The following is a 27,888-nucleotide window of genomic DNA, read 5'->3' on the forward strand; positions in this document are numbered from 1 at the left end:
GCTGCAAATTTAGACCTATAGTCGGCACTTAGGGCCATTGAGTAGTAAGGGATCTTTATCGTGCCAGCACCTACTCCGACACGGGACCTCGATTTATACGGTCTCATCCAAAGAACCGGTCTCCACATCCCGCAGTGGGATTTGAACCCGCGATATAAGGATCAACTACTTGTATTGCAACTCTACAGCAAATGCTCTAACCACTGTGCCACGCCGTGCGGTGCGGCAACTTTGATTAAGATCATTAAGTTTAGATAATGAAGTTTTTATTCTGTATTGTGACATTAAACAAATGTATAAAAGTACAAATAGTGTTTCAATAATGTGCACCTACATTCCAGCTTATTCACTCCAGTCCACTTTCAGCATCTTTTGCTCCTATCTCGAATTGTTCAGAACATTCATGTTTCACTTTTAAACACTGTGGATCAACTAGCATACGATGACATTAAGGAATGTAACTGTCACAATGGATATATTATCAGAAAGGTTATCCTGTGTATATTTCATTGCCAGTACTTAAATGGTTTGTAGATTATTTGAGGAGTATATGCAAATGCTGTAACTGGTTGCTCAAACCTGAAAAAAATTGATAAACTGTTTCGAAGTCTTAATAATTTTTTTAAATAGCTAGATATTGAAAAAAATGTTTTTTTCTTTTAATGAAAGAAAGACTAACTTAGTTTTCTTTTCATTCACCATCTCCCTGCTGCCCTTTTCCTCTTCTTGCTTCTTGCGAAGATAGAACAGGCTGATGATGACCGTTACTAGAATAAAAACGACAGCCGCCGAGACACCGAGCCCAATGCTTAATATCATGCCGTTATTATCTGGCAAATACATAGATCTAGATTAAATTCAATATAATATCATGTGCACCACAAAGGCACATAATACGCCCGAAAGGATAATAGGTTATTACAAATTACTTTACAGCAATGTTACACCATGCCTGCGGATACATCAATGACAAGGCGTAATGATTCTAGGTCTTACATTGTGTAAGAAATTGGACACGATTTGATAAAATATCCAAAACGCAGACACGGTCAATGACCAACTTTTGGGTCGAGGAGCCGTTTCCCCCCGAAAATGTTGATTCTAGGTCTCATCTGTTTCATATTTGGATATTTTACTAGAAAAAGACGTTAATGGTAATCTAACAACAAAGCTATATGTTAAGCGTAATGACTTTAATTTTTCAATCGTCAATTCACTTACTTATGCAGCAATATACCCTAATCACCTGCATATGGGATGTATATCTCTCAGTCGATTCGATACGCAAGAGCATGCTCTACGTATGTACAATTTCTACAACGAGGTAAGTTATTGACAAACAAGTTGATGAAACAAGAATATCAACAGTTTCGTTTAAAGTCATTATTTCGTAAGTTCTATGGTCGATACAATGACCTTGTCAGTAATTACAATCTATCATTAAGTCATATGTTGACTGATGCTTTTCATACTAATTGTTAGGCCATTATTTACACACTGAATTGTCGACGAATTTTCCCGTTATTTCACGATCATGACAAGGAGCAGACGGCGGGTGTGACCGGTCGGCAGAAGATGCTCACTCCTCCATGGCACCTGATCCAATCTCTGATGTTTTTGGAGGTTCGTGCTCTGCTCCCGATTTGTAGTGTTTTAATGGACTTTGAGCTTGAATACCGTTCGTTATCTCCATATTTCATTGTGCAAGATATGGTCCAGATACCATTTGATTATGCGCAGGCATAAAATGCAAAACGAGGTCACAGCAAGCTTCTGTTGGCTTGAAACACATCTCTCACCCAAGATACATAAGCTCAGAAGGTTTGACGATCCCAAGCGTCTTTATGGTGAAATATAAACACAAACAAAAAACTTACAGACAGACAGGTATACCATACCATAATAAGATGCGAAAAAAAATTATAAATTCATATCATATGAAATTCAACTTGAATAGTTATAATTTATCTCATTAAACAACATGGAAATGGTCATCATATTTATTTTTTAATCAAACTGTATCAACAATTTCAGGAGTTCTGTGTATATTTGAATTATGTCAGACTCCCTTTCACAACATAAGTCATTTTACTTACCTGGTCTAACGTTGTTTCTGGAAGATAAGAAAAAAATGATTTCAAACGTTCATCATATTTTTTTTCAACTGTCGACCTATTATTTTATTTATATTCTATACATTGAATTTAAACAATATAGCATCATAACACCTATGTACTTACACACACATCCCAAGATCTTCATTGCAGTACTCCCTTATAGAACATGTCACATATAACTGAGCTATTTCACATGCACGAGTTTGTCGCGTAAACGTCACTAGGAAAAAATCATTAAAAGGTTTTATATTGCCACTACTTCTTTCTGTGTCACTTAATTAGAGTGAAAGAACGTCTAATTTTTTAATTATTGTATGCTTTTATACTTTCAACATATACATCTATGTGAATCAAAGTGTCCATTTTAAAAATATATAAGAGATTTTCGTAATTCAAACTCCAAGAAGATACTAGTACATGTAAATTTTTTATGTATCGTTAGAACGTCAAGTCTACGACAAACAGCAAAATAAGTGCATAACTCTGGAGCAGGTTTAACAGTTTTCATTTACAAAATGTGAACATACCATTCTCTGTTCTGTCGTTTGTCATCAGGGTGACGTTAGAAAATGATGTGGTTGACCCTCCGATATTTATAGAGTTGCCCCCACTGGACAGGTTGGACAGGGTTTTGGAGAGTGCAGCTGTACTAGCAGTTTTATTGTCCCCGTCTATCACCACATCGTGTTCCACGGAGATGTCGCTCAAAGAGCGGGTGCTTCGTTTTCTTCTGACTGTTTTGGGTCTAAATTTGATAGAAAGCCAAATAAACGAGTACACACTTAAAGAGAAAGAAAAATATTGCCATCTAATTTTACTCACACGACGATAATGTCTTTAATATGAATGCTTTTGAAGTTGTTGACTTTAGATCTGTAAAAGTTTTCTAACTGAAAAGATAAAAAAAAAAGGTTTCTGTTATATTCAAATTAACGTTAAGTAATTACACAAATTACAACCATTTGAAAGCATACTTTTTATTTTCTTAAATACATTACAAGCAGTTCAGAGTTTTTAAATTCATATGGTCGGTCACCCTCTTGTAGGAAATCATCTTTGGCTTACTTTATTAATTATTATAAAAATCAGGTTAGAATACAATTTAACGAATTGAGAGAAACAAGTTACTATGCTCAGAATACATTACACATATACTATACATGAATAAAATCAGAAAAACAAGTTCCATAACTCAAAATCGTGATCATCTGGCAAATAAACCTTTGTGTTGAAAATATATTTATTTCGTGATCATTTTTGTCTTTCAATAATAAAATTCATCTTATACTTGCCTATTAACATGTAACGCACGATATATCCTTATGTGGAAATTAAGGTTAGAAATAATATTTTGAAGAATTTTTTTCTTTTCCTTTAAAACAGTATTTCAACTATACATCGACATATAATGGACATGCTACATTAACGTGAATGAGAAAAATACGTGAAAGACAAGTGCATTTTTCTGTCTTCGCCAGAGTTATACTATTTCATAAAAAAATTCTCAAATTCAAAACTTCAGATTATATGTAAAAAAGAGAAATTAGTTTAAGTCAAAAAATTACAAATTTGATATCGCATAGACCTTAACAAAGGATTTTGCAAAACAATACGTGAGCATGAAGAAACAACGTCTACAGAATACTAGTAATATGGGCGAATTCAAAAATAATGACCCGCTAATTGAAATTTTTTGGGGAAAAAATTCATATCATTATAGCATATTTTTCTATCATAACATCATATTGTACATACATTCTGTTTTGCATTTCTGAAGTTACAATAGAAAAGACAAATGGCATAAAAAGGTTTCAAAATTTTTATTAGACCTTTATTTGAAAAAAGAAAATATTACTACATCCAAAAAGACAATTTCAAATTCATAATCAAAAGAAATTATAGTTTTTATCCTTCAAGCTTTAGTCAGAGATATGATATAGATGATTAGATCTAAACCTTGGTTGAGTTTCTTCTCGTGTATATGTGAAAGAAATTGGTTTTTGATTGTTTTTTTACATTGATTGTTTCAATTTTTTGAAAAGTTTTAAAATGAAATAAATATGATACGATAAATTCCCCCAAAGTTACTTTTTTGTCCATTAGTCATTTTTTTTTTAATCTAAGCCAAAAAAAGAATTTTGATAGTTTTCTTACAAAAAGTACTAGATTTTGAAGTGATCCTATTTTACCTTATTTTGCTGTACTCTGGACATCTAGTATGGTTTTATTTACCTTATTTTGCTGTACTCTGGACATCTAGTATGGTTTTATTTACCTTATTTTGCTGTACTCTGGACATCTAGTATGGTTTTATTTACCTTATTTTGCTGTACTTTGGACATCTAGTATGGTTTTATTTACCTTATTTTGCTGTACTCTGGACATCTAGTATGGTTTTATTTACCTTATTTTGCTGTACTCTGGACATCTAGTATGGTTTTATTTACCTTATTTTGCTGTACTCTGGACATCTAGTATGGTTTTATTTACCTTATTTTGTTGCACTCTGGACATCTAGTATGGTTTTATTTACCTTATTTTGCTGTACTCTGGACATCTAGTATGGTTTTATTTACCTTATTTTGCTGTACTCTGGACATCTAGTATGGTTTTATTTACCTTATTTTGTTGCACTCTGGACATCTAGTATGGTTTTATTTAACATTGTTTTAAAAATTATAACACACATAACCCATTCAACGTTTGTAAAGCAATTCGTCGTTTTGTTATTTTTATCATTTACGGCAAGTTTTGGATATTTTCTTGACTTCAAAATATGATTATTTGCTTATGTAATATATATTTAAAAATATATGTTTAGTGACGAAAACTATTCTGTGAATTGACTGTAAAATGTCCAAAAATATTCGTAATTTGTTGATAGACATAATGATTTCAACTAGAAATAGTATCAAACATTTTCTGCAATTTATTTTTAGTAAAGATAGTTGAAGTAAGTTCATTGATAATTATAATACAGCTTTGTTGCACTCATGACTGCATTAAAATCTAATCTAAAATCAAAACCATCGAACACAAAAATTCTTAAATTGTTCTCAATATCAAGTTGCAACGAAATTGTGCAACGAAAATGTTTATAGGCCAATACTTCATTGTAAAAACACATAGACTTATTTTAACTTGGTTGTATATCTTGATTTATTCCTTTTTATTGTCACAATACGTGAAAGACAAGTGCATTTTTCTGTCTTTGCCAGAGTTCTACTATTTCATAAAAAAAATTGTCAAATTCAAAACCTCAGATTATATGTAAAAAAGAGAGATTAGTTTAAGTCAAAAAATTACAAATTTGATATCGCATAGACCTTAACAAAGGATTTTGCAAAACAATACGTGAGCATGAAGAAACAACGTCTACAGAATACTAGTAATATGGGCGAATTCAAAAATAATGACCCGCTAATTGAAATTTTTTGGGGAAAAAATTCATATTATTATGCATATTTTTCTATCATAACATCATATTGTACATACATTCTGTTTTGCATTTCTGAAGTTACAATAGAAAAGACAAATGGCATAAAAAGGTTTCAAAATTTTTATTAGACCTTTATTTGAAAAAAGAAAATATTACTACATCCAAAAAGACAATTTCAAATTCATAATCAAAAGAAATTATAGTTTTTATCCTTCAAGCTTTAGTCAGAGATATGATATAGATGATTAGATCTAAACCTTGGTTGAGTTTCTTCTCGTGTATATGTGAAAGAAATTGGTTTTTGATTGTTTTTTTACATTGATTGTTTCAATTTTTTGAAAAGTTTTAAAATGAAATAAATATGATACGATAAATTCCCCCAAAGTTACTTTTTTGTCCATTAGTCATTTTTTTTTAATCTAAGCCAAAAAAAGAATTTTGATAGTTTTCTCACAAAAAGTACTAGATTTTGAAGTGATCCTATTTTACCTTATTTTGCTGTACTCTGGACATCTAGTATGGTTTTATTTACCTTATTTTGCTGTACTCTGGACATCTAGTATGGTTTTATTTACCTTATTTTGCTGTACTCTGGACATCTAGTATGGTTTTATTTACCTTATTTTGTTGCACTCTGGACATCTAGTATGGTTTTATTTACCTTATTTTGCTGTACTCTGGACATCTAGTATGGTTTTATTTACCTTATTTTGCTGTACTCTGGACATCTAGTATGGTTTTATTTACCTTATTTTGTTGCACTCTGGACATCTAGTATGGTTTTATTTAACATTGTTTTAAAAATTATAACACACATAACCCATTCAACGTTTGTAAAGCAATTCGTCGTTTTGTTATTTTTATTATTTACGGCAAGTTTTGGATATTTTCTTGACTTCAAAATATGATTATTTGCTTATGTAATATATATTTAAAAATATATGTTTAGTGACGAAAACTATTCTGTGAATTGACTGTAAAATGTCCAAAAATATTCGTAATTTGTTGATAGACATAATGATTTCAACTAGAAATAGTATCAAACATTTTCTGCAATTTATTTTTAGTAAAGATAGTTGAAGTAAGTTCATTGATAATTATAATACAGCTTTGTTGCACTCATGACTGCATTAAAATCTAATCTAAAATCAAAACCATCGAACACAAAAATTCTTAAATTGTTCTCAATATCAAGTTGCAACGAAATTGTGCAACGAAAATGTTTATAGGCCAATACTTCATTGTAAAAACACATAGACTTATTTTAACTTGGTTGTATATCTTGATTTATTCCTTTTTATTGTCACAATACGTGAAAGACAAGTGCATTTTTCTGTCTTTGCCAGAGTTCTACTATTTCATAAAAAAAATTGTCAAATTCAAAACCTCAGATTATATGTAAAAAAGAGAGATTAGTTTAAGTCAAAAAATTACAAATTTGATATCGCATAGACCTTAACAAAGGATTTTGCAAAACAATACGTGAGCATGAAGAAACAACGTCTACAGAATACTAGTAATATGGGCGAATTCAAAAATAATGACCCGCTAATTGAAATTTTTTGGGGAAAAAATTCATATTATTATGCATATTTTTCTATCATAACATCATATTGTACATACATTCTGTTTTGCATTTCTGAAGTTACAATAGAAAAGACAAATGGCATAAAAAGGTTTCAAAATTTTTATTAGACCTTTATTTGAAAAAAGAAAATATTACTACATCCAAAAAGACAATTTCAAATTCATAATCAAAAGAAATTATAGTTTTTATCCTTCAAGCTTTAGTCAGAGATATGATATAGATGATTAGATCTAAACCTTGGTTGAGTTTCTTCTCGTGTATATGTGAAAGAAATTGGTTTTTGATTGTTTTTTTACATTGATTGTTTCAATTTTTTGAAAAGTTTTAAAATGAAATAAATATGATACGATAAATTCCCCCAAAGTTACTTTTTTGTCCATTAGTCATTTTTTTTTAATCTAAGCCAAAAAAAGAATTTTGATAGTTTTCTCACAAAAAGTACTAGATTTTGAAGTGATCCTATTTTACCTTATTTTGCTGTACTCTGGACATCTAGTATGGTTTTATTTACCTTATTTTGCTGTACTCTGGACATCTAGTATGGTTTTATTTACCTTATTTTGCTGTACTCTGGACATCTAGTATGGTTTTATTTACCTTATTTTGTTGCACTCTGGACATCTAGTATGGTTTTATTTACCTTATTTTGCTGTACTCTGGACATCTAGTATGGTTTTATTTACCTTATTTTGCTGTACTCTGGACATCTAGTATGGTTTTATTTACCTTATTTTGTTGCACTCTGGACATCTAGTATGGTTTTATTTAACATTGTTTTAAAAATTATAACACACATAACCCATTCAACGTTTGTAAAGCAATTCGTCGTTTTGTTATTTTTATTATTTACGGCAAGTTTTGGATATTTTCTTGACTTCAAAATATGATTATTTGCTTATGTAATATATATTTAAAAATATATGTTTAGTGACGAAAACTATTCTGTGAATTGACTGTAAAATGTCCAAAAATATTCGTAATTTGTTGATAGACATAATGATTTCAACTAGAAATAGTATCAAACATTTTCTGCAATTTATTTTTAGTAAAGATAGTTGAAGTAAGTTCATTGATAATTATAATACAGCTTTGTTGCACTCATGACTGCATTAAAATCTAATCTAAAATCAAAACCATCGAACACAAAAATTCTTAAATTGTTCTCAATATCAAGTTGCAACGAAATTGTGCAATGTTTATAGGCCAATACTTCATTGTAAAAACACATAGACTTATTTAAACTTGGTTGTATATCTTGATTTATTTCTTTTTATTGTCACAAAACTTGCTAAGAATATAATAAGAAGATAAAAGTATATTTTATAGTATTTTATTCCTTCCAAGGTACAAACACCGTAAGCAATATTGAGGTCAACAAGAAACATTCTACTCATCATTTTTTTTCTTTATATCTGATCATTAACATTTTTGTTGCACTACTGACCAAGAGCATGAGAGTATTTAAGGAAGAATTGTGATGCATAAATTACAACGTTTACAATTAAACTACTTTATACTGTTGTTTCAGTGAAGTTGTGATAGAATTACTTGAATTTCATAACAATTTTTCAGTGTATTTTTTTTTAGTTCAAAAAAAAAAATTAAAAGAAAAGATTAAAAAAAACATCTGGATTGATACAATTGAAAAAAAGAGACAGATTTTAATAACAAAACTGTCAATAATTTAGTACTAAATTATTCAAATCGATTATCATTGATTTAAGAATACTTATTAGTATGAATAGAAGTCTTTTCGTCATTGAACTTTGATCTTTAAAAAAAAAGTGTTACACTTCTGATCATAGAAATATGGAAAAATGTTCTTTGTGTGTTTATTTTCCAAAAATAGAAAGCAAAGAATCATATACCGATAAACCTGTTTCCATCTTGAGGAGCAAAACATCAAATGTTGCACTCCTGACATAATTAGGTATGCACAGATACTTGACTCTCATTAATGCCGCTTGTGACATATATAACATTTTTAACTTATAAATGGTATATCAGTTATTGTTTTACACTTTGAAAATTCCTTTTGGCTTAATTATCATACAATTTTTTTTAAATCAATGTTTATTCGGCAACACTACATTTTTTTTCTGGCATGACATGGTATAACATTTTTTAACAGCAGCCATGGTCATAAATTGGTCAAACAAAAATTACTACAGTCTGAATTTAAAGCTTAATACATTAAATTTTTATTAGGAAAGTCTTTATTTCCAACATAACCATTATTACTTGTTTCACAGATCTTCAAAAATATTAAATTTTCCAAATGTCACCAGAAAGGTGTTTCAACATCATTTTTGGGCGTAACTTATTTGTGACTTGAGATATCAATGATATATTTGGTAGGTATTTAGCCAATATCAAAAGACATATGCTGAGTTATACACGTAGAAATTTATTCACATTGCCTGTATTTTTAGTGCAAGTTGATAAATATTCATTTTTTTTCAATTCACACATACATTGATGTTTAATATACTTCGTCATTTCAAATTACATTCAAAGCTAGTTAAAATCTACTTATTAAGAGCATTCTTCACTTACCGCCGTTTGACTCTCGGCGACTAGTTTAGTGTACTCTAGAGACGTCTTGTTGGCAACGTCGTTTACGTTAACATTAGACAGAGTTAACACTATTTCATACACTAACTCCTTTACAGCTGAAAATAAAGAGGAACTTTTCCTGATATATATTTATACATTATTGTGTTTCACTATGGAAAAAAAACTTGACAAATAATGAGGAATTGAGAAAGATTTTTGATTCTGACTTTCAAAAATGGTCATCAATATACTCGATAAGTATTGTATCAATGCATAAGTTTAAGTAAAATATATGTACTGTTATTCCATTGATGTATAGCTTGTGCTTTATTTCCAGATCCGTCCACCATATTGACCGTCAGAGAATACTCTCCGTTCCGAAGCTCTGTTCCGACCCATTTGTTATTACATGACACCTCTCTCACCTGTACTGGGGACTGAACTGTACAAACTGACGTCACTTCTTCGTTCGTTGTCCACGACAACATCATACTTCCGGCTGTTTTTAATGAGGGTATACCAGTCCACTGCAGGGAGGGTGGTGTCACGTCCTCTGAAAATTTAGAGTCATATTCTAGTATGACATGCTTTAAACCTCATCATCTTCAGAGTTGACATGTGAATTACTTAAAGTCCACGAAAACGAGAGATTAGTTTGAATGTTTCATGGTTTCGTGTTAACATAAACTAGTTACTGAACTTTCTTTTACTCCAAACGCGTTTCCGCTACACATTAGGGAACTTTGTCAACCTGTATAAATGACAACGCAGTACTACATGAGACTTTTGTAACAACTTGTGCATGGAATAAGTCGATCTTTGTATACCATGGTAGTTATAGTGTTTATTCAATAGAAATAGCTAATCATGTATTGCATATGAAATATCCGAGCTAAACAACGATATTTTCACTCTTGGAATAAAGTTGTTGAAAAAATGCTCTGGTATTTACATTGTCGGTTTACCATTAATCCATCTGTATACATATGGTCCTCCGAAGTTTCCTGAAGAGTCCGTGACGGAGATCACAAGTTTGTAAGATCCTGGGGGAAGTAACATACCCCTCCATCCTCCATCACATGACGATTTCCGGTAGAAGTTGGCGGGACCATTGACGACGCAGCTGCTGTTTACCGGCTCCGTGACAGCCCAGGTTATTGTGGCATTACTATATGTTCTCGAAGGTGCTTTTGAAAATGCTAGCCGTGGTCGGATAGTATCCACTAGGACATTATTATATATATTAGTTTGTTTTTATTAAAACGAAAGTTATATATGTACTATGATTTACATATTTCAAAGTAATGATGATTCCTACGGTTCAAAAATTTTTATTGGAACCTATAGGAAGTATCCAATTTTCATATTTTGCGATGCTATTTACATTTATATGTAAATAAATATTTATATCTATATGTTCCAAAATCAAAAAAGATGAAATATGATTATATTTCCATTTTAGATTTTGTTTCCTGGCTAGAATATAATCTCCACAAAGAATTCAACCGAGAAATTAACCGTTATAGATTTCTTTCAAAACTGCATAGAGGCCATGATAAAACACACCTAAGAATTTAAAAAAATACGTTCTATGTGAACGATAACCAAAAATGTTTTTAGAAGTATTGTTTTAGGGTAAACTTAAGAGTAACAATCCTCAGACTTTAACTGTACATTAAATGAGATGCTAATGATGTCACTTTTACTTCTTACAAAGACATACCATTTCGCCAGTTATGAACAAAAGGACCAGCTGTGTTATTCCCTAGATCTACTGTTATAATGCTGAGTTTGTAATTTCCTCCCTGCATACTGCTACCAGACCAGGTACCAGAATTACACAAGAACACCTCTTTGTTGTTGGGCGTGGTTAATGTACACGTTGTCGATACTGGCTCATTCACAGACCACGTGATTTTTGCGTCATTTATTGTAAGGACATCAATTCGTGTAAATGTTAGAACAGGAGGAGTGACGTCCTCTATTAAAATGTTTAGAAAACAGTTAACTGTGATTTACCAAACCTTCTTTGGTAACTGTATAAACCTTTGTATAATAAGTGATATTTCAACATGTTTTTTTCATTATTCAAAAAATTGTATTCTAGTTAAGGATTTCAATTACTAGGATACTTTTGCAGGACTCAAACCTACGCATTAAAAAAATTCAGCTATAACAAATATTTTAATACTGTCTCATGGAAATGAATTTCAAGTAAATGATAATGGGAAAAAATAACTTACTGTTGTACCACGTGTATTTGTACGTTGGCGCCGAATTTCTGGATTTATCCCTGGCTGTAATTTCTAATGTTACATTTCCCTCCGGCAAAAATATCCCATTCCAACTTCCATCACAGCCAGGAAACACTTGGCGCTGTACTGATGTTGTGATAACACATGTTGACGTAGCAAATTCGTTGAATGTCCACGTAATCGTTGCATTATCAGTAGATTTATGACAGTGAGGTGTATTTGTAAACTTCAATTCTGGGGGTTTTACGTCCCCTTAAATTAAGAAAAGAATTACTTGCACAATTTAACAATACAATGATGGACAATACTACAAAATATCTCAAAAAAATAACATTTGACCTATAGCAATAAATAGTAACCTATAGAGAATTTCTTTTCTTAAACTATCGTTCCACAGTGTGATTTTAGGTGACAGAATGTGTGTTTTTTTTTAATCCAGTTGGGGTTGGAAGATCATTTTTAAGCCAAGCGGTATTCAAACAGAAACATATTCCAGGTATGAATGGGATTAAAACACTTTTCACACAACAAGAGTGTGGTAGTTCGCAAGTACTACGTACTCAGTATACTTATCAAAGGAGGATGTAGAGTGGAGATTTTAGGTATTTTAATAAAAAATATTCATGAAACATGAATGTATTTCGACTTACGCGAGTGAGTCAATTGGCAATTTTTGTGAGAAAGTGATTTTTTTGGAACCTGAACTTTACTTTTTACTTACACGACATCGTCAAAGATATTGCAAAATTACGGACTGTATCACTTTATGATCTCACCAACAGAAGCCAACAAGTTCACAACTTACTGTTATACCACTTATGCTGGAAAGGACCTGCCATGTTTAAAGATTCGTCATAGACTGTGACATTCAGAACAAAATTTCCTTCTGGTAGATAGTCCTCGCTCCATCCTTTATCACACACCACTGAACGATAGAATGATGGACCCTCAATTTCACAAACTCCAGAAGCGACCTCGTTAGTCACCCACGTGATGTTGGCTTTGCTAAGTGAACGTCTTGGTTTCCGCCTAAATGTGAGTATTGGAGGTGTAACGTCGACTAAAAACAATATTTGAAATGCATTAGCTGTATATTTGTAAGGGGAACACATCAACATAAAAATTATGGTTAATTTCATTGATTTTATTAATATTTTACATTTCTTTCTACTGATGTCATTTCTAGTTGAAACGGTCATGACCAAGAGCAGATATTGATTCGGGTATTATAAGATAGAGTTAAATAGAGGTTCAATAACCTGTGTGAGTTTCATCCCGAGTTTCTTAATTTTTTAGTGTTAAAAGGACACGAGCTTGCAGAGTACAGGTACAAACTAGAAAACTGACAATCGGAGAGGGCCCCGCTAAGGGCTGTGGCTGTTTAAGGAAAGTGCCAACTGCATTTAGTTGTATACATCCAGGCATACATACAAACAGACAAATTGATATTATCCCGAAATGTATATGCGTATAGGTGCCTTGCTCTTATAGTAAAGTACTTTTAAAAAATGAAAAAAAAAGTTTCGTTGAAAGTTCACGAGTCATCGCATCACAATAAAAGCGTTGGCAGATGGACAGTTAGACGGACGGACGGACAGATAGACAGACGGACAGAAAATGTGATATTTCTATAGGGATCGCGCAATTTTCCTGCGAGACCCTTATTAATAGGGCTTCCTAGCACCAGAATCCCAAACCCAGTCGTAAAGAATTTTCTAAATTCTGGTAGAACACCCTTCCTCGTTAAAATACTCTCTTTGCCTCCTGGATGCCCGGGAGCAAAAAAAGATTTTCAAAGAATAAATGCATTTTGACTATGATATGATCTATAGAGACCCACCTGAACACCAGAATCCCTGACCAGGAGATAATTACCTTCACAATTTTGGAAGAGGCACTTTGTTCATCAAAACCATGCACTTACTAGTAGTAGCTAAATATCCAAGAACAGAGATTTTCAGAGAATCAATGCATTTTCACTATATGATCAATATAGTCACACCCTAACATCAGACCTCCTGATTTAGGGGCCATGAAATTCACAATTTTGGAAAAAGTGCTCATCAAAACTATTTCCTTGCTTAATACCTAAAATCAAAGAAGAATATTTTTAAAGAATTCTAGCATTTTCACTAAAGATTATTTTTAGAAACCTACCCTAACACCTGAACCCCTGAACCAAGGGCCATGAATTTCACAATATCAGTAGAGGGCTCAATGATTGTTATAATCATATAAACAGTTTGACTACTTGATGTCCAGGAGTAAAAAAAGATTTTTGAAGATTGCAATGATTTTTATGGTTTTTCGTCCCACCCTTAGGGTCCAAGTGGGGCAAAGACCATAAAATTAACAATTTTCGTTCCCTTTGTCAAAGAAATGCCATGACATTTCAGAGAAGGCTAGAAATGTTCAAATATTAACGGATGTAGCACGACGACGGACGAAAACAGAAAGCAATGGGTCACCTGAGGGACTCAAGTTACCTAAAAATCAAGGAATGAGAGTTAGAAAAAAATCGGTAACTAAAGAGCACGTATTACGGAACCCTTTTTCTAGCATTGCAAAAACTGAATTTCTTCACATCTTATGGTATAATTACTTCGCGGATCATGGCAGATCACAGCAACCAATCAAAGGCTTTGCTGATCAAATGCTCGCAAGGAGTTCTCTAACATGTAAGAGAACCAAAATCAGAATAGTGATGACATCATATAGCTCTAATGGGAGAAGACATTTTCATACAACAGGTCGTCGGAAGGGTGTAAATTTTTATCCCTCAAGATCTTGACCATGTTGCAAAAAATGTTTTCGAAAATAATTAATTGTAGTTAACAGAAGTAACTTACAGTCGCAATGATTTATATTTTATGTTTTAAAAAAAAGTAAAATTTTATCAAGAATATTGATATATATTTTTTTAAAAATGATGCAGTTACTCCCATAAGTCACTTTATTTCATAAATCAAAAGCATATTTTCTACTTTTTTCACATCGTCTGAAAAAGGAAAAATATGGTCTCTATAAGTTTAAGATTGTTACAATTGATTCCGATTTGTTTTTGACATTTCTCATGTTTTCAGATGAAGTACGGATTTTTGCATTTGAATGTTTTGCTGATTAGTTGTTTTAGCCTTGGAAAATGAACGCATGGAAAATATACCTTTACACAACATATTTTTATTCGCCAGTGTAGCAGATCAGAGGCATAGGTATCACTTTATCTAGAGTTCATTCCGATTCTGTCTGCCTGACTTTCTGAGAGGAGTCACATTTTCACAAACAAGCCTCGACCTAGAACTATCTTATTTTAAATCATTTCATCGTGATATTTTATGGAAAAATAATTCTCAAATGCCATCATTATAGAAATTAGAAATTGTTAGCTGAAATTCAAAATTGGATGTTTTCGCAAAAAAAAAAAAAAAAAAAAAAATGCCGTTATCATTGATAATTGGAGTCGATCTGCATATACATCTCCCGATGTATCTGGCATCAATGTGACTGAGCAAAACGCATCAGTAAACACTTAAGAGTAAATACATCGATGTTCTCTTTAAGAATTCTTGGTGCAAATGAAAATAAAAACATGAATATTCTACAATATTCATGAATCTATCATCGGGATCATTCATAAGCAGTTTTTGTCTAACATAAGCAGTGTCTAAGAAATCCATTATTTCCATTGACTATCAGCCGGCAATCCGTGTTCATTGAACATTCTAGTTCATATAATCTAATATCACATAAAACAAACGAAAGGATACATAACATTACCACTAAGAATAGTTACACCAAAGTGTAAGCATAATTATATACTGTTAGTCCAAGTGTGAAGAAATGGCCCTCCTTGAAGACCAACCAGATCCACCAAGGTGATGCTGATCTGGTATGAGCCACGCGGTAAGTCAACAGCCTCCCATTGACCATCACATAATTCGTTTGTCTTGGTGGTGTTTGGATATGTAATGATACAAGAGGAAGATGCAACAGGCTCGCTTGCATTCCACGTGATGGATGCATTGCTTTTGGTAAGCGAAGGGTTCAAGGTGAAACTGAGATTTGGGGGTGTCATATCATCTGAAATACAAACCAGGACTAAGATTAAGAAGAAATATAGCAAACACAAAGGTGTCATTAAGCACTCTTGGAATACATTTTTCATAACAGTTGCTTTTGTGACAAATAGAATAATCTTAAAATTCTATTATACATATCATACAAGAGTTGTCCCAGAAAAACGCCAACTTTTTAAAGCTATATATGGCGTATTCAAATAATCAATATTAAGAAGATCTTACTATTTGTTTCATTACTTTATACATAAAGATAAGACTTTTCTGTAAATTACTCAATTTTAATCAATGACGTTTCAAAGATATCAAAAGTATAAAACAATAAAATATTTATTTACCGACTCCACAAAAAAATAGAGATTTGAATATATCCGCCTTAATTTGATCGCGTGACACTATATTTAGACAATCAACAATAATGGCGAACAATGAGAACAAGAAGTAGACCAGCGAACACAAGCAGTTTAACAGACTAAGAGAATAAAGAAAGGAAGAGACAAACACAGAGAGAAGTAAAGAGAAAATTTTGTTACAATATCATGTCCATTTATACCTCTTCTTCCATCATGGCTTTCTCGCCGAAATACGGCTGAAGTATTGCCGACTCGGCGTTAAACAATAACAATCAATCAATCAATCCATCATGGCTTTAATGCTGTAGTTTCCCACAGTCATGTTCGTGGCGGATCTTATTAATATTCAACACAAAGTGTAAAGTCAATTTAATTATAGAAACAAGGGTTATTCGAGTTCAAAATCGGTAAAAGTTTTAATTTAAACGTACATAACATATATCATGTTTTTTTTTTTTTACACTCAATTACGTATTATTATGTTTTAGTTCAGATAAGCCATGTATACCTTTAAATATCTCATAAAATATCTGACCAAAATGATTCACTGGAAGAGGAACCTGATTGAACAAACAAGCATTCTGAGAGTATTGCATTAGCAATACTAGTCCCCTACCGGCAAGTGTAATCTGGTTCCCGTTAAAAATTGAAAATGCCATAATTCTGTCAAAAATCAATGAAGCGGAACGAAATGCAAACTTAATCTATAACTCATCAAGGTAAAGTTACATACCAAAAAACAGCTCAATATCTGCAAGCGTTCAGAAGAAAATTGCGGAAAACCCTGAGAAATTGAAAAGGTCATAATTCCGTCAAAAATCATTGAAGCGGAACGAAATTCAAAGTTGTTCTGTAACTCATCAAGATACACTCACATACCAAAAGTCAGCTCAATATCTGCAAGCATTTAGAAAAAAAGTGCGGAAAACCAAGTGGGACAGACAGACAGAGGGAAAGATAGACAAACAGACAGACAGACGGACGGACAGACTCAGAGGAAACCTATAGTCCCATCCGGTTTCACTAGTAGGGGACTAATAAACTGAAAAGTAAGAATCAGAACGTCATACGTGGAGACCAACTTCTCGAGAAGTTGGAATCATCATCAGGGTTGGAAAATGGTCTTTTCAAAAAATCCATTACGCGATCTTTAGAGTGTGTGAGAAAGGTATTTCAGTTACTAAATGAAAATCAAATGTACTGTCCAAATCCTGCTTCAAATGAAATTTTAAGATTCTCAAGAAAAAAAAAGCGCAATTCCTAAACAATTTTACAAACGCCAGGAACGTGTTGGGCCAACAGTAAATCAGTTTGACTGAAATAAAATTGTTATTTATAGAGATACTGTATTAAAATTTATACCAAGCATGCATAAATTGTTGATTATTATGCATGCAAATTTTTTCAACTTTTTAATATCATTGATACAAAAAAATATTGTAAATGTTGGCGTTTTTTCTGGGACAACCCTCGTATAATACTGGTTTGGAGATATGTGATCAAACTTACTGATAACCCACTGGTGAGTGTAAGGGCCGGCTTTGTTCCCAGACAAGTCTTCTATGTCAATACTGATGACGTAGTTTCCTGGTGCCAATTGGCTACTGAACGATTTACTGCACGAGACAACAGACGCACCGGTAGGCGTGGTTAAATTACATTGTTCCACTGAGAGAGCTTCGTTCACCGTCCAAGTCATGATGTACATTTCGTCGCTGTTCTTTTGTGATGGAGTTGACGTAAAGTTTAAGACAGGTGGGCTAAGGTCAACTATACCGAAAAAATAACAAAAACAGCAGTTGCAAGATAGTTGTTCATGATAACAAAATATCGTTTAATTTGCAGTCGGTTTTTTTAAAAAAAAATATTTTCGTAAGTAATGATGGATGAATTTGTACAAAGCAGGTGGGGTTCCTTACCAACAGTAAAATTCCAGAAGAAAGGTTGTGAGATCCCTGTCCAGTCTGTTGTACAGCTGAAAGAATCCGCAGCAACGGCTCCTGATATAAAACAGTTTTGCAGGTTACTAAGAAATCAGCTTTTTATATAAGGTTACAAAGAAATGAGCTTTTATATGAAATTCGGAACACAAACGTTTGAAGGGCTGTAATCACCGAATACATTTCCTGTCTGGTTCAGCAAAAGTTTTTTGCAGTATGTCTTATCGTCTTTGGCAATTTTGTATGTCTTAGAATGGAAAGCACATGGCAACAATTATAGAATGGCATATCAATAAAAATTCTGAACATATTACCTGACTCCACAAGAACATAGTACTCTCCAGTAGGTAAAATAATGGAATCTGCAAAGAATTTTTTTTAACTTTAACACATCAGATCTGTAAATAAATCTTTATCATGTTAGTTTAAAGTCAGAGTTACCTGGGGAGCCACCCAACGTGACTGTGACTTCCCTGCCGCCTGAGTCCGGAAAGGAGGCCACAGCTGGGTCTGTCAGATTCAGTTTGTGTGCCACAGTTCCGTTGGTATGATGTATTATAAGGAATTTTTCTGATGTCGGTCGAACGAACTAGCAAGAAAGAAATGTAATATGTTTTAGGTCAATTTCAAGATGTTTATTTTGAATTTAAATAGACTAAAGATTTTTTTATATTTTTTTAAATTTTTTATTTATGATTTGTAAGTTGCTGTAGGTTTTTCCCTTTCTTTATACTTTTATTTGCAATATGGATCTTGCTTTTATACAGCCCAGTAGCTAAGTACTTCGGTACTAGCTTGAAATACGGATATATATTTAATTGCTGTGGTGAAATTTAGAAATTTATTTCAAAAATTAAGGATTATCTCCCTCATGCATAACTCTGATCCTTTGACGTATTTGGCTCCAGTCTTTGGCACCCACTTTTTTCAGCTCTTCAAAGTTTTATTTAAATATTTCGGATTTCCAATGTGTCGGCATGAGCAATCACTGAAGAGACATAATTTGTCGAAATGCGCATCTTGTGCATCAAAATTGGTACCGTATAAGTTTTGCATGGAACTGATTGCTTCGGATCTGATTCATTCTGGAATGAGTTTTTCGTATATTGAAGGTCAAGATATTATGAGCTATGCCTAAGAGATTGGCACTAGTCAATATGTTGTTGAGTGTGCCCCTCACCTTGTCAAAGGCCACAGATGATAAGTTTCCTTGTTCAAAGGTAACGGACTTTAATTTTTATGTTGGTAGATAGTTACCTTTCTGTTAAAACACATCTTTAATGTGTTTGTGAGTTTATCCTCAATTTCTCGCAATGGCGTTAAACATCCTTTTGTTAGCTCTATTGCAGGTGGGGCTACAAAGAAAATGATATCATCTGAAAAGCAACAACAATGAAAATAGTTTTGATTTCCATTGTAAAATATTGATCTGGTATACAAAGACAGAATATCATCTAATCTTTACTCTTCTTCATTATGCAAAAATAATGTTTCATACATAACAAAAATTTTAAAACAAAGAACTTGAAAAGTATGATCCTAAAATATGGAACATTACTCAGGCAAACAATAAAACACGTAAACAGTATACTGCGAGGTGAATGATATCAGATTACTTGGTATCATTCGAAGAGTTCTATGTTACCACTTACTTCCTTTCAGAAGATCAACACAGATCATACTGGAAGTTAATCTGAAAGAGCATATTTTCGCAATTAATCGAAATGGTTTATTATCATTTAATTACAAAGTGTCAGGTATTAACAATATCAAATGATACGAAGAACATCCACTTAATTGCGCGTCCAATAGTTTTTGTCTACCAGTCGGTCTACACTTGACAGAATACTCTTGTAAATTAACCATGCCTACTTATTATTTATTTCTGCATTGAAGCACAGCAAGTGCAGTCCACTTTGACTCTGCGTCGGTGTCCATGTGACTGTAATTGACCATTCCCTTCCGGAGCTACCATAGGGAGACAAGCTGGACTTCCCAATTCCTACCGGACCCATTATGGATAATTTTGTTATCCTTTAAATTGATATATGACATCTAAAGTTAATAATCAAATGACTACTATCTATTTTTAATAAGAAAGACATACATGAATACTGTAAAAGAAAAAGCAACGGTTCCCACTGTCACAAACTTGATGTGGAAAGCAAGACGAAACGGACATGACCATTCAGTTCCCTTTGTATTCCTTTATGTTAGTTTCTCTTACTTTCCTCTTAACTGTTTTGTGGGTAATGGAGTATATTCATGTGGTGAACACAAGCGTGATACTTGCTTCAAACATTCTAACAGTCTCTTTGTCTTTGTGTGACGTTTGTATATTTTGCCTTTGCCTTGTTTTCTACTTTCCTTCAACAAGTACAGCATTCGCTGGAGATCCTTGTGCCGAAGAAAACATGAATCAGGTAATCAAAGCAATGAAATACAATTTTTCGTTTCGTTTTGTTTTCATCCAGTTCTTATATGTTTTTCTCTCGTGTAGTCTCGATTTCGTGATTTGTTCTGAATTGCATCTACTTTGTGCACGTTGCCCTACTTTCCTCTTGAATTTACCTTTTTGTTGCACTACGCTCAGTTTATATTTTTTATGTATTGTGAAAACCATTGCTCTTTTTCCCCACTAATTCAGGTTCTGTGAATCTACTTTCAAGAAACCAAATACACGTATAATATCTAAGTTTTGTGACAAAACCCAGGCTTAACACTTACGTATGAGAGGCACTTGTAGTTCTGGCCACAAGAATTTTTGTGAATGTGTTTGAGACAACATAACAGCTGCCTTCGGTAGGAGTAGGATCAACAAAGATAGGAGCATCAGTGCACTTGAGTGGGTCGTCAAACACTACTATTAGAAACTGAAGGGGAACCGAGCTGAGCACAGTTGCCGGAGCCGTGGTTGAGAAGTCTTCGATTTGTACGTGCACACCAAAGGTTCCGGTTCTGGTCGTGTTATAGGAAAACATGCAAGTGTCCTACAGAAAAAAGAAACATTGACTGGTCAGGTTGAAAAAAGAAAGCCTGCATGTATAAATACCAAATTACATGTAATCCATTAAAAAGCTGTTATAGAAGTGGAGATAATTCAGATAAGAGCTATAGACGAACAATTAGTCACAAGAAAGAGGTAATATAACGCAATTTTAAAATTTCATGCAGAATTCATAAACACAAAATTCTGACAATTCAGTAAGTTTGACCTCTTCATCGGTAAGGGTCTCGGGCATGGTCATATGGGGGTATTTTGAGAAAATATTCATGAATTTTTTTTTCCAAACGTGCTCTTACATTTTATAATCCATGATATCTCGCTGCATGTGTCGGAATCAATGAACACTTTTCTTGGGAACACCTTTTCTTGAGATTTAACAATCATATTTTCAACTTAAATAACATAGTCAAAAGTATGCAAATTTACAAGTCATATTTTAACAAGGCAGGCTTTGCTAGTGACATGCATTAGTATTCCTTGTTTATCGTTACACAGAGAAAACTGCGTTTAATTCTATTCATTGCATTGTATGTTAAGGTCATTAAGACATTTTTAGGGCAGGTAAATCCATTGAAATTTCTTTCAATACTGTGTCACCAAGACCTCGGATAAAGTACGAGTCCATTCACACTGCCCAAAAAGGTCTGTTTTCAATTTGCTCAAACTATAGATTTCACAACCGCCAATTACCAAAATTGAAAATTCTCTAAGATTTTTTTTCTATTTTATTTATTTTTGGATAGTTAGCAAAACCCTTCTAAAATTGTTATGCTTATAAATATAAAAGTTTATTTTTGATATACAAACCTTGTCTATTGTACTTCCCGAGAGTCCATTACAAAGATACCCACATTCGTCAGTGTCGCTCCCGCTGGAAAAACGACATCTGACAATATCCCCATCAGCATCAATCACTGCAACAAAAGTGTGAAGTGTTGCACGAAGTTAAAATACGTATATGTACTTGTAGTATGAAAAAAGTAAAGATAGCTTACAGTGGTCGATCTCAAGAAAACTTACAAACAACATAAATCTGTGAACAGAGCAAAAACAAAAGCAAGGACCCCAAGAAATTCCAGAGGTGGAATCAGGTGCCTAGGAGGAGTAAGCATCCCCTCTCGACCTGTCACATCCGCCTTGAGCCTTATGTATGTCAAGTAGGCGTAATATTCCGAAGTCAAATTTAGTATAAAACAAATGCCTAACAATTGATATGAAATATGTGAGACAAAATACGACTCAATGATTGGTTATTTTGCTTACAATGTCAATAAACATGTAACGACCATAGAATTTATGAAATGCTGACTTTAAACGAGGTTGTTGAAATTCCTATAACTTTGTCAGTAGCCTGCCTCGGTTTAAAAATTGATCAACTCAAAGCATTCTCTTGAATATCGAATAAGTGGAGACACAAACACGATATGCAGGTGAAAGTGGAATATTACTACGTCAATTGGGAGAGATGACGATGGAAAAGCTGAGTTCATCTCCTTTGTCATACAGTTTAATTGTTAGTTGGCCCTTATCGTCAATAGTAAGTGAATCGGATGTGGCTGATATATATTCCATAAGGTTATAACTGTACCTGGAATTCTGAATGTGTGTGGACAATTATAGAGAAGGCGAATTATTGGCGCCATGGTAACTACTGGGGAGGAGTTTATGACCCCGGTGTCCACCCTCGGCGCTGTGTTGGCTGTCATGGTCATCCTAACATTTTTTGATGAAGCACCAGTGGTCAAAGTCTGCCAACAACACTGCTCCATTCTGGGAAGGAAAAAAATTGCTTATTCTTATTTTGAGACAAGAATTTGATAATGTATGGGTAGGTTTGATTTCAAAAGAAATGTGCTTGGGAAAACGATTGTCAATTTTATAAAACATTTACACATAAGATGCCATGAAAATATAGAAATTGCAAAATGTTGACTTTAAACAAAATATCCTTGTATCATCAACTTATTTGTCAAGAGTTTGTCTCGTTTTAGAAATTGTTCGTTCGTAAAAAAAAATGCTCTTGCGTATTGAATCAACTCCAAATGCATGTGATAATGGTACATTGTTATTTATGTATAAATAATTAGGGGAAGGTGATGATTAAAAAAAAGTTGAAGTCATCACGTATATCAAGTTTAGTTGTTGGTTTGCCATCAACGTATTTCTCTAATAAAATATGTCAATATGAAACTGATTTGTCAGACTCTGTGGTGTCTTTTATTTTGAGTACAAAGGGTTCTATCGAAGCAAGGAGAATATTGTTAATTGACAAAATGTCGTCGATATATCCAAATCTTGATTTGAAGGACACAGCCAGAGACTTTTTCTTTTCATGTTGAAGTTTTTTAATAAATTCTGTTCCAAAGGAAAACAGAGGCACAATTAGTTCCCATGAGAAGTCCAACAGATTGTTGGAAAACCTGGTCTTCCAAAACTACATAGATATTGTCAATCACAAACTCGAACATATTTTTATCATCAACTTCGGAGTACCTATGCGTACAATCAGAATGTTTTAAACCAAAATATGTTTGCAAATGACCAATGACAAGGTAAGTAAATTTGCGAGTTCCATTTTTATTAAAAACGCAGTTGTCAATAATGTCTAAAAGCCTAGTTTTTATTCTATCATGGGAAATGGTAATAAAAGTGTTGAAAAGTCGTACGCTTTAATGCTGTTGATTTTGCTAAAATTTTGTCACTTCAACTTTCAAAAAAAAAATTATTTTGTGAGGAATAAAGTAAGAAGGTTGTTAGAAAATTTCCTAGAACTCGCTATGTATCTTTGTTAGTATGGACTTTATGTAGTTTAAGAATCTAGTATAGGTATGATTAATCAAATTCAATTTGTTTGTTTGGAACATTAAAAATATTTAAAACTGATATGTGATTTTGAAGAATTTCCTCCTTAAAAAGCGAACTATGATTATAAGTTGGATTACCACTTGTGGAATTAAATCTAAGTTTTTCTAAAATACAATTATAATAATGAGCCTTAAAAACAAATGCAATATTGTTATCTGCTTTGTCAGCTGGAACCAGTATATATTGATCGTGTAAAATATCTAATTCTTTTTTCACTGCTGAATTACTGAAGACAGCAGGATAGATGGTTTTCATATATTGCCCCTCAACCATTTTACGCGAGGTTATGACATCCATCTTATTCTTTAATCCATTTTGACAAAGTGTCAAGGTCTTATCCTTCAGATTTGACCAATCGTCTGGCATAATCTTCGACAGAATTCATAACATTAAGAAATGTTTACGCTCATCACGAAATCTAACTTAGATACTGAAGCATAACTTCTCTAATTAGAGAATTCCTTTTTGCACACCAAGTATTGCATCTCGGTGTTGTTTCATCATTTAAGGTTTAGCACATCTTAAGAATCATTGTTTTGTTTACCTAAATACGTAGAATCATAGAATCATCTTAAGAATCATAGCTTTGTTTACCTAAATACGTAGTTGATCCCCGGCGTCGGGAGAGTAAACGTGAAGGTTCCCTCGCCTAAAGACCAGTTCTCGCTGGAACTATAAGCAATGCATTTCCCATGCATTGAGCTGATCTGTGTGTTGCACCCCGTCCTGCAGTACAGCTTACCATCGACCGTTATTAGACCCTGGGAAGAAATCTTGCTGTCGTCACAGCTAGCTCCACTGTATGTACGTCTCCAAGCCATCTGGTAGGATATTTCAATCTGCAATGGTCACATTTGGATTTTAAAATTTTAAGAATAATGTAATCGTAAAAATACTTGTGGTCCTCAGTAAGAAAATAAGGGATATGTCCTTGTAATTAAAAATTCTAATAATGGCTTTCATAGTGAACTTGTTTATGTTGTGTGTGTCGCTGATCTGAGATATTTTAGGCAAAAATAAAGTTATGATTTTGAATTTAATTCATGGGAAAGTGAAATGGTAGCATTTCCAATATCCACATTGTGGTCTAGGATGATGATTTGTACTTTTTTTTTTATCTGGGTTTGTTTTGTTTTGAATTTATATCTACACATGGCAAACAACACTTACAATATAATTTTCTCGCCCAAATTCAAATATTAAGAACTAAATCATAAAATAAAGTTAAACGGTAAAAACTCACTGAAGTAGTATATGGAGTAAGAGAATGCAACCTGAAAGACAGACTAACACGACATTTTTATGAACAAAAAAAAGAAGAAGAAAAGAGCAAGTGTTTTAAACCGTAGAAGGAGTACACAGGAAAAAGTATACGTCTTGGTATACTCAAGGATGGGAAACCCAGAATTTTAATCTTACTTAACATCAAAAGCAGTTGTGAGCAAGGAATACCGAGAATGCAAGAGAATGGAAGGACATGCGAAGATTAGGAAAAAGAGACAATACCAGACAGAACTATAAAAAAAAAAACTCAAAAAGTCTGCTTCTTCAAAATACATAGACTGCAATTGCCTCGGAATATATATAAAGATCGATGCAAGAGAAGAGTAAAAAGAAAATGTGTAAAACAATGTGACTAGTTATGAATCTAATTAATTGTGTTTTCTTTCTTTTAATATCTGGTATATAGGCTAATGCTTGTTAACAATGATTCTATAAGTTCAAGATAAGATGTCGAGAATATTTAAACCATTAGTTTATTGTAGTTTTAAGTACAGACTTGGAATTGGCGACAAGTTTTGAAAACTTGTCACCCCTTTCTCTTATTCCATGAATGCAAATGTCAATCTACAGACAAACTTTAGTGGAATCCAATATGTAGTGATGTGAAATAATAATAAATATTGAGTGAATATTGACAATTACATTTAGAAGAAAGATTATATATGTACTAAAAAAAAGTTTGTTTTTAAAGAGAGAAGACATTTCAGGAAACGCGTTTTATGGAAATAATAACTACAGTAAAACTCGGTTACAGCAAAGTCCTGGGGGCCTGTAAATTGACTTCGTTATTTACGCAATTTATTATCCGTATAACCAATTTGTTAAAGTATAGATAGCGAATTCGCAATATACATATGCACATGTTTTCCTTCAAGTTTGATTACTGATTATATGTCCGGGGATGTATTAAATACAAAATTAACATTGGATAACAAATTCTTTTCGATGAATTTCATAATAAATAAAAATAGTAACGAAAAATTACATACGTCGACTCAATATATCTCAATAAACTCGAAATAAAAGACACCACAGAGACTGCCATATCTGTTTCATATTTGGATGTTTTACTGGCTTTAGACGTCGATGACCAACTAACAACTTAACTTTATTACAAATATGATGTCTTCTGCTTTTCCTTCTTCAGCTACCCCTATTTATGCAGTAATATTCCACTTATTACTTGCAGCAGATGTTTATGATTCCCAACTGATTCGATACGCAAAAAACATATTATGATGTACGATCAATTTTTTAACTGAAACAGGCTACTGACAAATTAATTTATGTAACAGAGCTTAAAACAATCTCGTTTAAAGTCAGCATTTTGCGAAATCTGTGATCAGAAATATGACCCTGTTTGCAAATACAACTTAACGTTTTGTCGTATTTTTAATCGCATATTTCATACTAATTGTTTTACCACTTTATACTTTTTGACTACGGATTTAGCTGATCAAATACAGAGGGAGGGGATGCTTACTTCTCCTGAGCATTTGATCACCTCTAGTCTGTTTTTGTCCTGTTCACGGTTTATATAGTACAGGATTTATGAAAATAATAACTGTTCGTTATCTTCGAATTCACCTTTGATAATAACATCTGTTGAAGTGTATACACAGAATCAATTCATTGCAGAATAGCTCGCTACCATTTCACAGACATTTTTTTCCCTAGCTTTGAGTACAACAAAAATTGTTCATAACTAATTTTTTTTAAAAAGCCCATTTTCTAGTAATTTTTTCTACATGTTAAACATGCAAATGAGTAAATGCGTAAAAAAAATCCCATGGAAACGTCCAAGCATTTTACGTGCACTGCACGTACCAACTCTAGAAAAACTTTGTGAATTTTAATTATGATATAAAATGTCAACAGTTTAGGATACAGTTAAAAAGTTTATGAAATCATAAACTTTGTGAATTTTACTTTTAATTGTCAACAGTTCAAAATTAAGTTTAAAAGTTGATAGAATCATTACAAAACATGATTGATATAAATTGACCTTTCATAAAGCAATTTATTTTAGTCATTTAAGTTATGTTTAAAATGAATTCGCAAAAATATATCATACTTTTTATGATAAATTTGAAATATTTTGGAGTAAAAACCATTGAAATCGACCTTTTACAGTTTAAAATTCCGAAAGTACCCTACATTGATATACTTGTCAAATGCAAAAAATTTCCAAAGTGAAGTTGGAACAAAAATAATAAATACTTTAGTGAGACTGAAGGTCAGCAAATAGATATACAAATCCTAAAAAAAAAAAAAAATAAATAACCCGCTAACAACAACTGTACCTGTTGAGGTGATGATGTTGGCTTCCAAGAAATGGATCCGCCTCTGAAATGACTACAGGTAACAAAGGACATCAGAAAAAGAAATATATATGTCTTCAGCAGCAT

At 32.8% G+C, this 27,888-nt stretch overlaps 1 protein-coding gene across 1 annotated transcript; it reads right to left on the reverse strand.

The window, feature by feature from the left end:
* Nucleotides 1–493: 493 nt before the first annotated feature.
* On the reverse strand, nucleotides 494–27,888 carry LOC133196641 (uncharacterized). The gene is made up of 24 exons (XM_061332507.1): nucleotides 27,784–27,888; nucleotides 24,791–25,035; nucleotides 22,920–23,101; nucleotides 22,139–22,245; nucleotides 21,052–21,314; nucleotides 20,197–20,358; nucleotides 19,977–20,017; nucleotides 19,582–19,679; nucleotides 18,766–18,913; nucleotides 18,639–18,686; nucleotides 18,304–18,384; nucleotides 17,894–18,154; nucleotides 15,775–16,035; nucleotides 12,761–13,015; nucleotides 11,944–12,207; nucleotides 11,424–11,681; nucleotides 10,666–10,923; nucleotides 9,999–10,253; nucleotides 9,701–9,816; nucleotides 2,940–3,007; nucleotides 2,645–2,862; nucleotides 2,241–2,337; nucleotides 680–847; nucleotides 494–579 (listed from the first exon to the last, which is right to left on the reverse strand). The coding sequence occupies exons 1-24, from the start codon at nucleotides 27,886–27,888 to the stop codon at nucleotides 507–509; spliced, it is 4,032 nt and encodes a 1,343-aa protein (XP_061188491.1). The 3' UTR covers nucleotides 494–506.

The sequence above is a fragment of the Saccostrea echinata genome, unplaced genomic scaffold (assembly GCF_033153115.1).
Source record: "Saccostrea echinata isolate AGI-Se365-2 ecotype Australia unplaced genomic scaffold, CSIRO_AGI_Sech_v1 ptg000001l, whole genome shotgun sequence".
NCBI classification, from domain to species: Eukaryota; Metazoa; Mollusca; class Bivalvia; order Ostreida; family Ostreidae; genus Saccostrea; species Saccostrea echinata.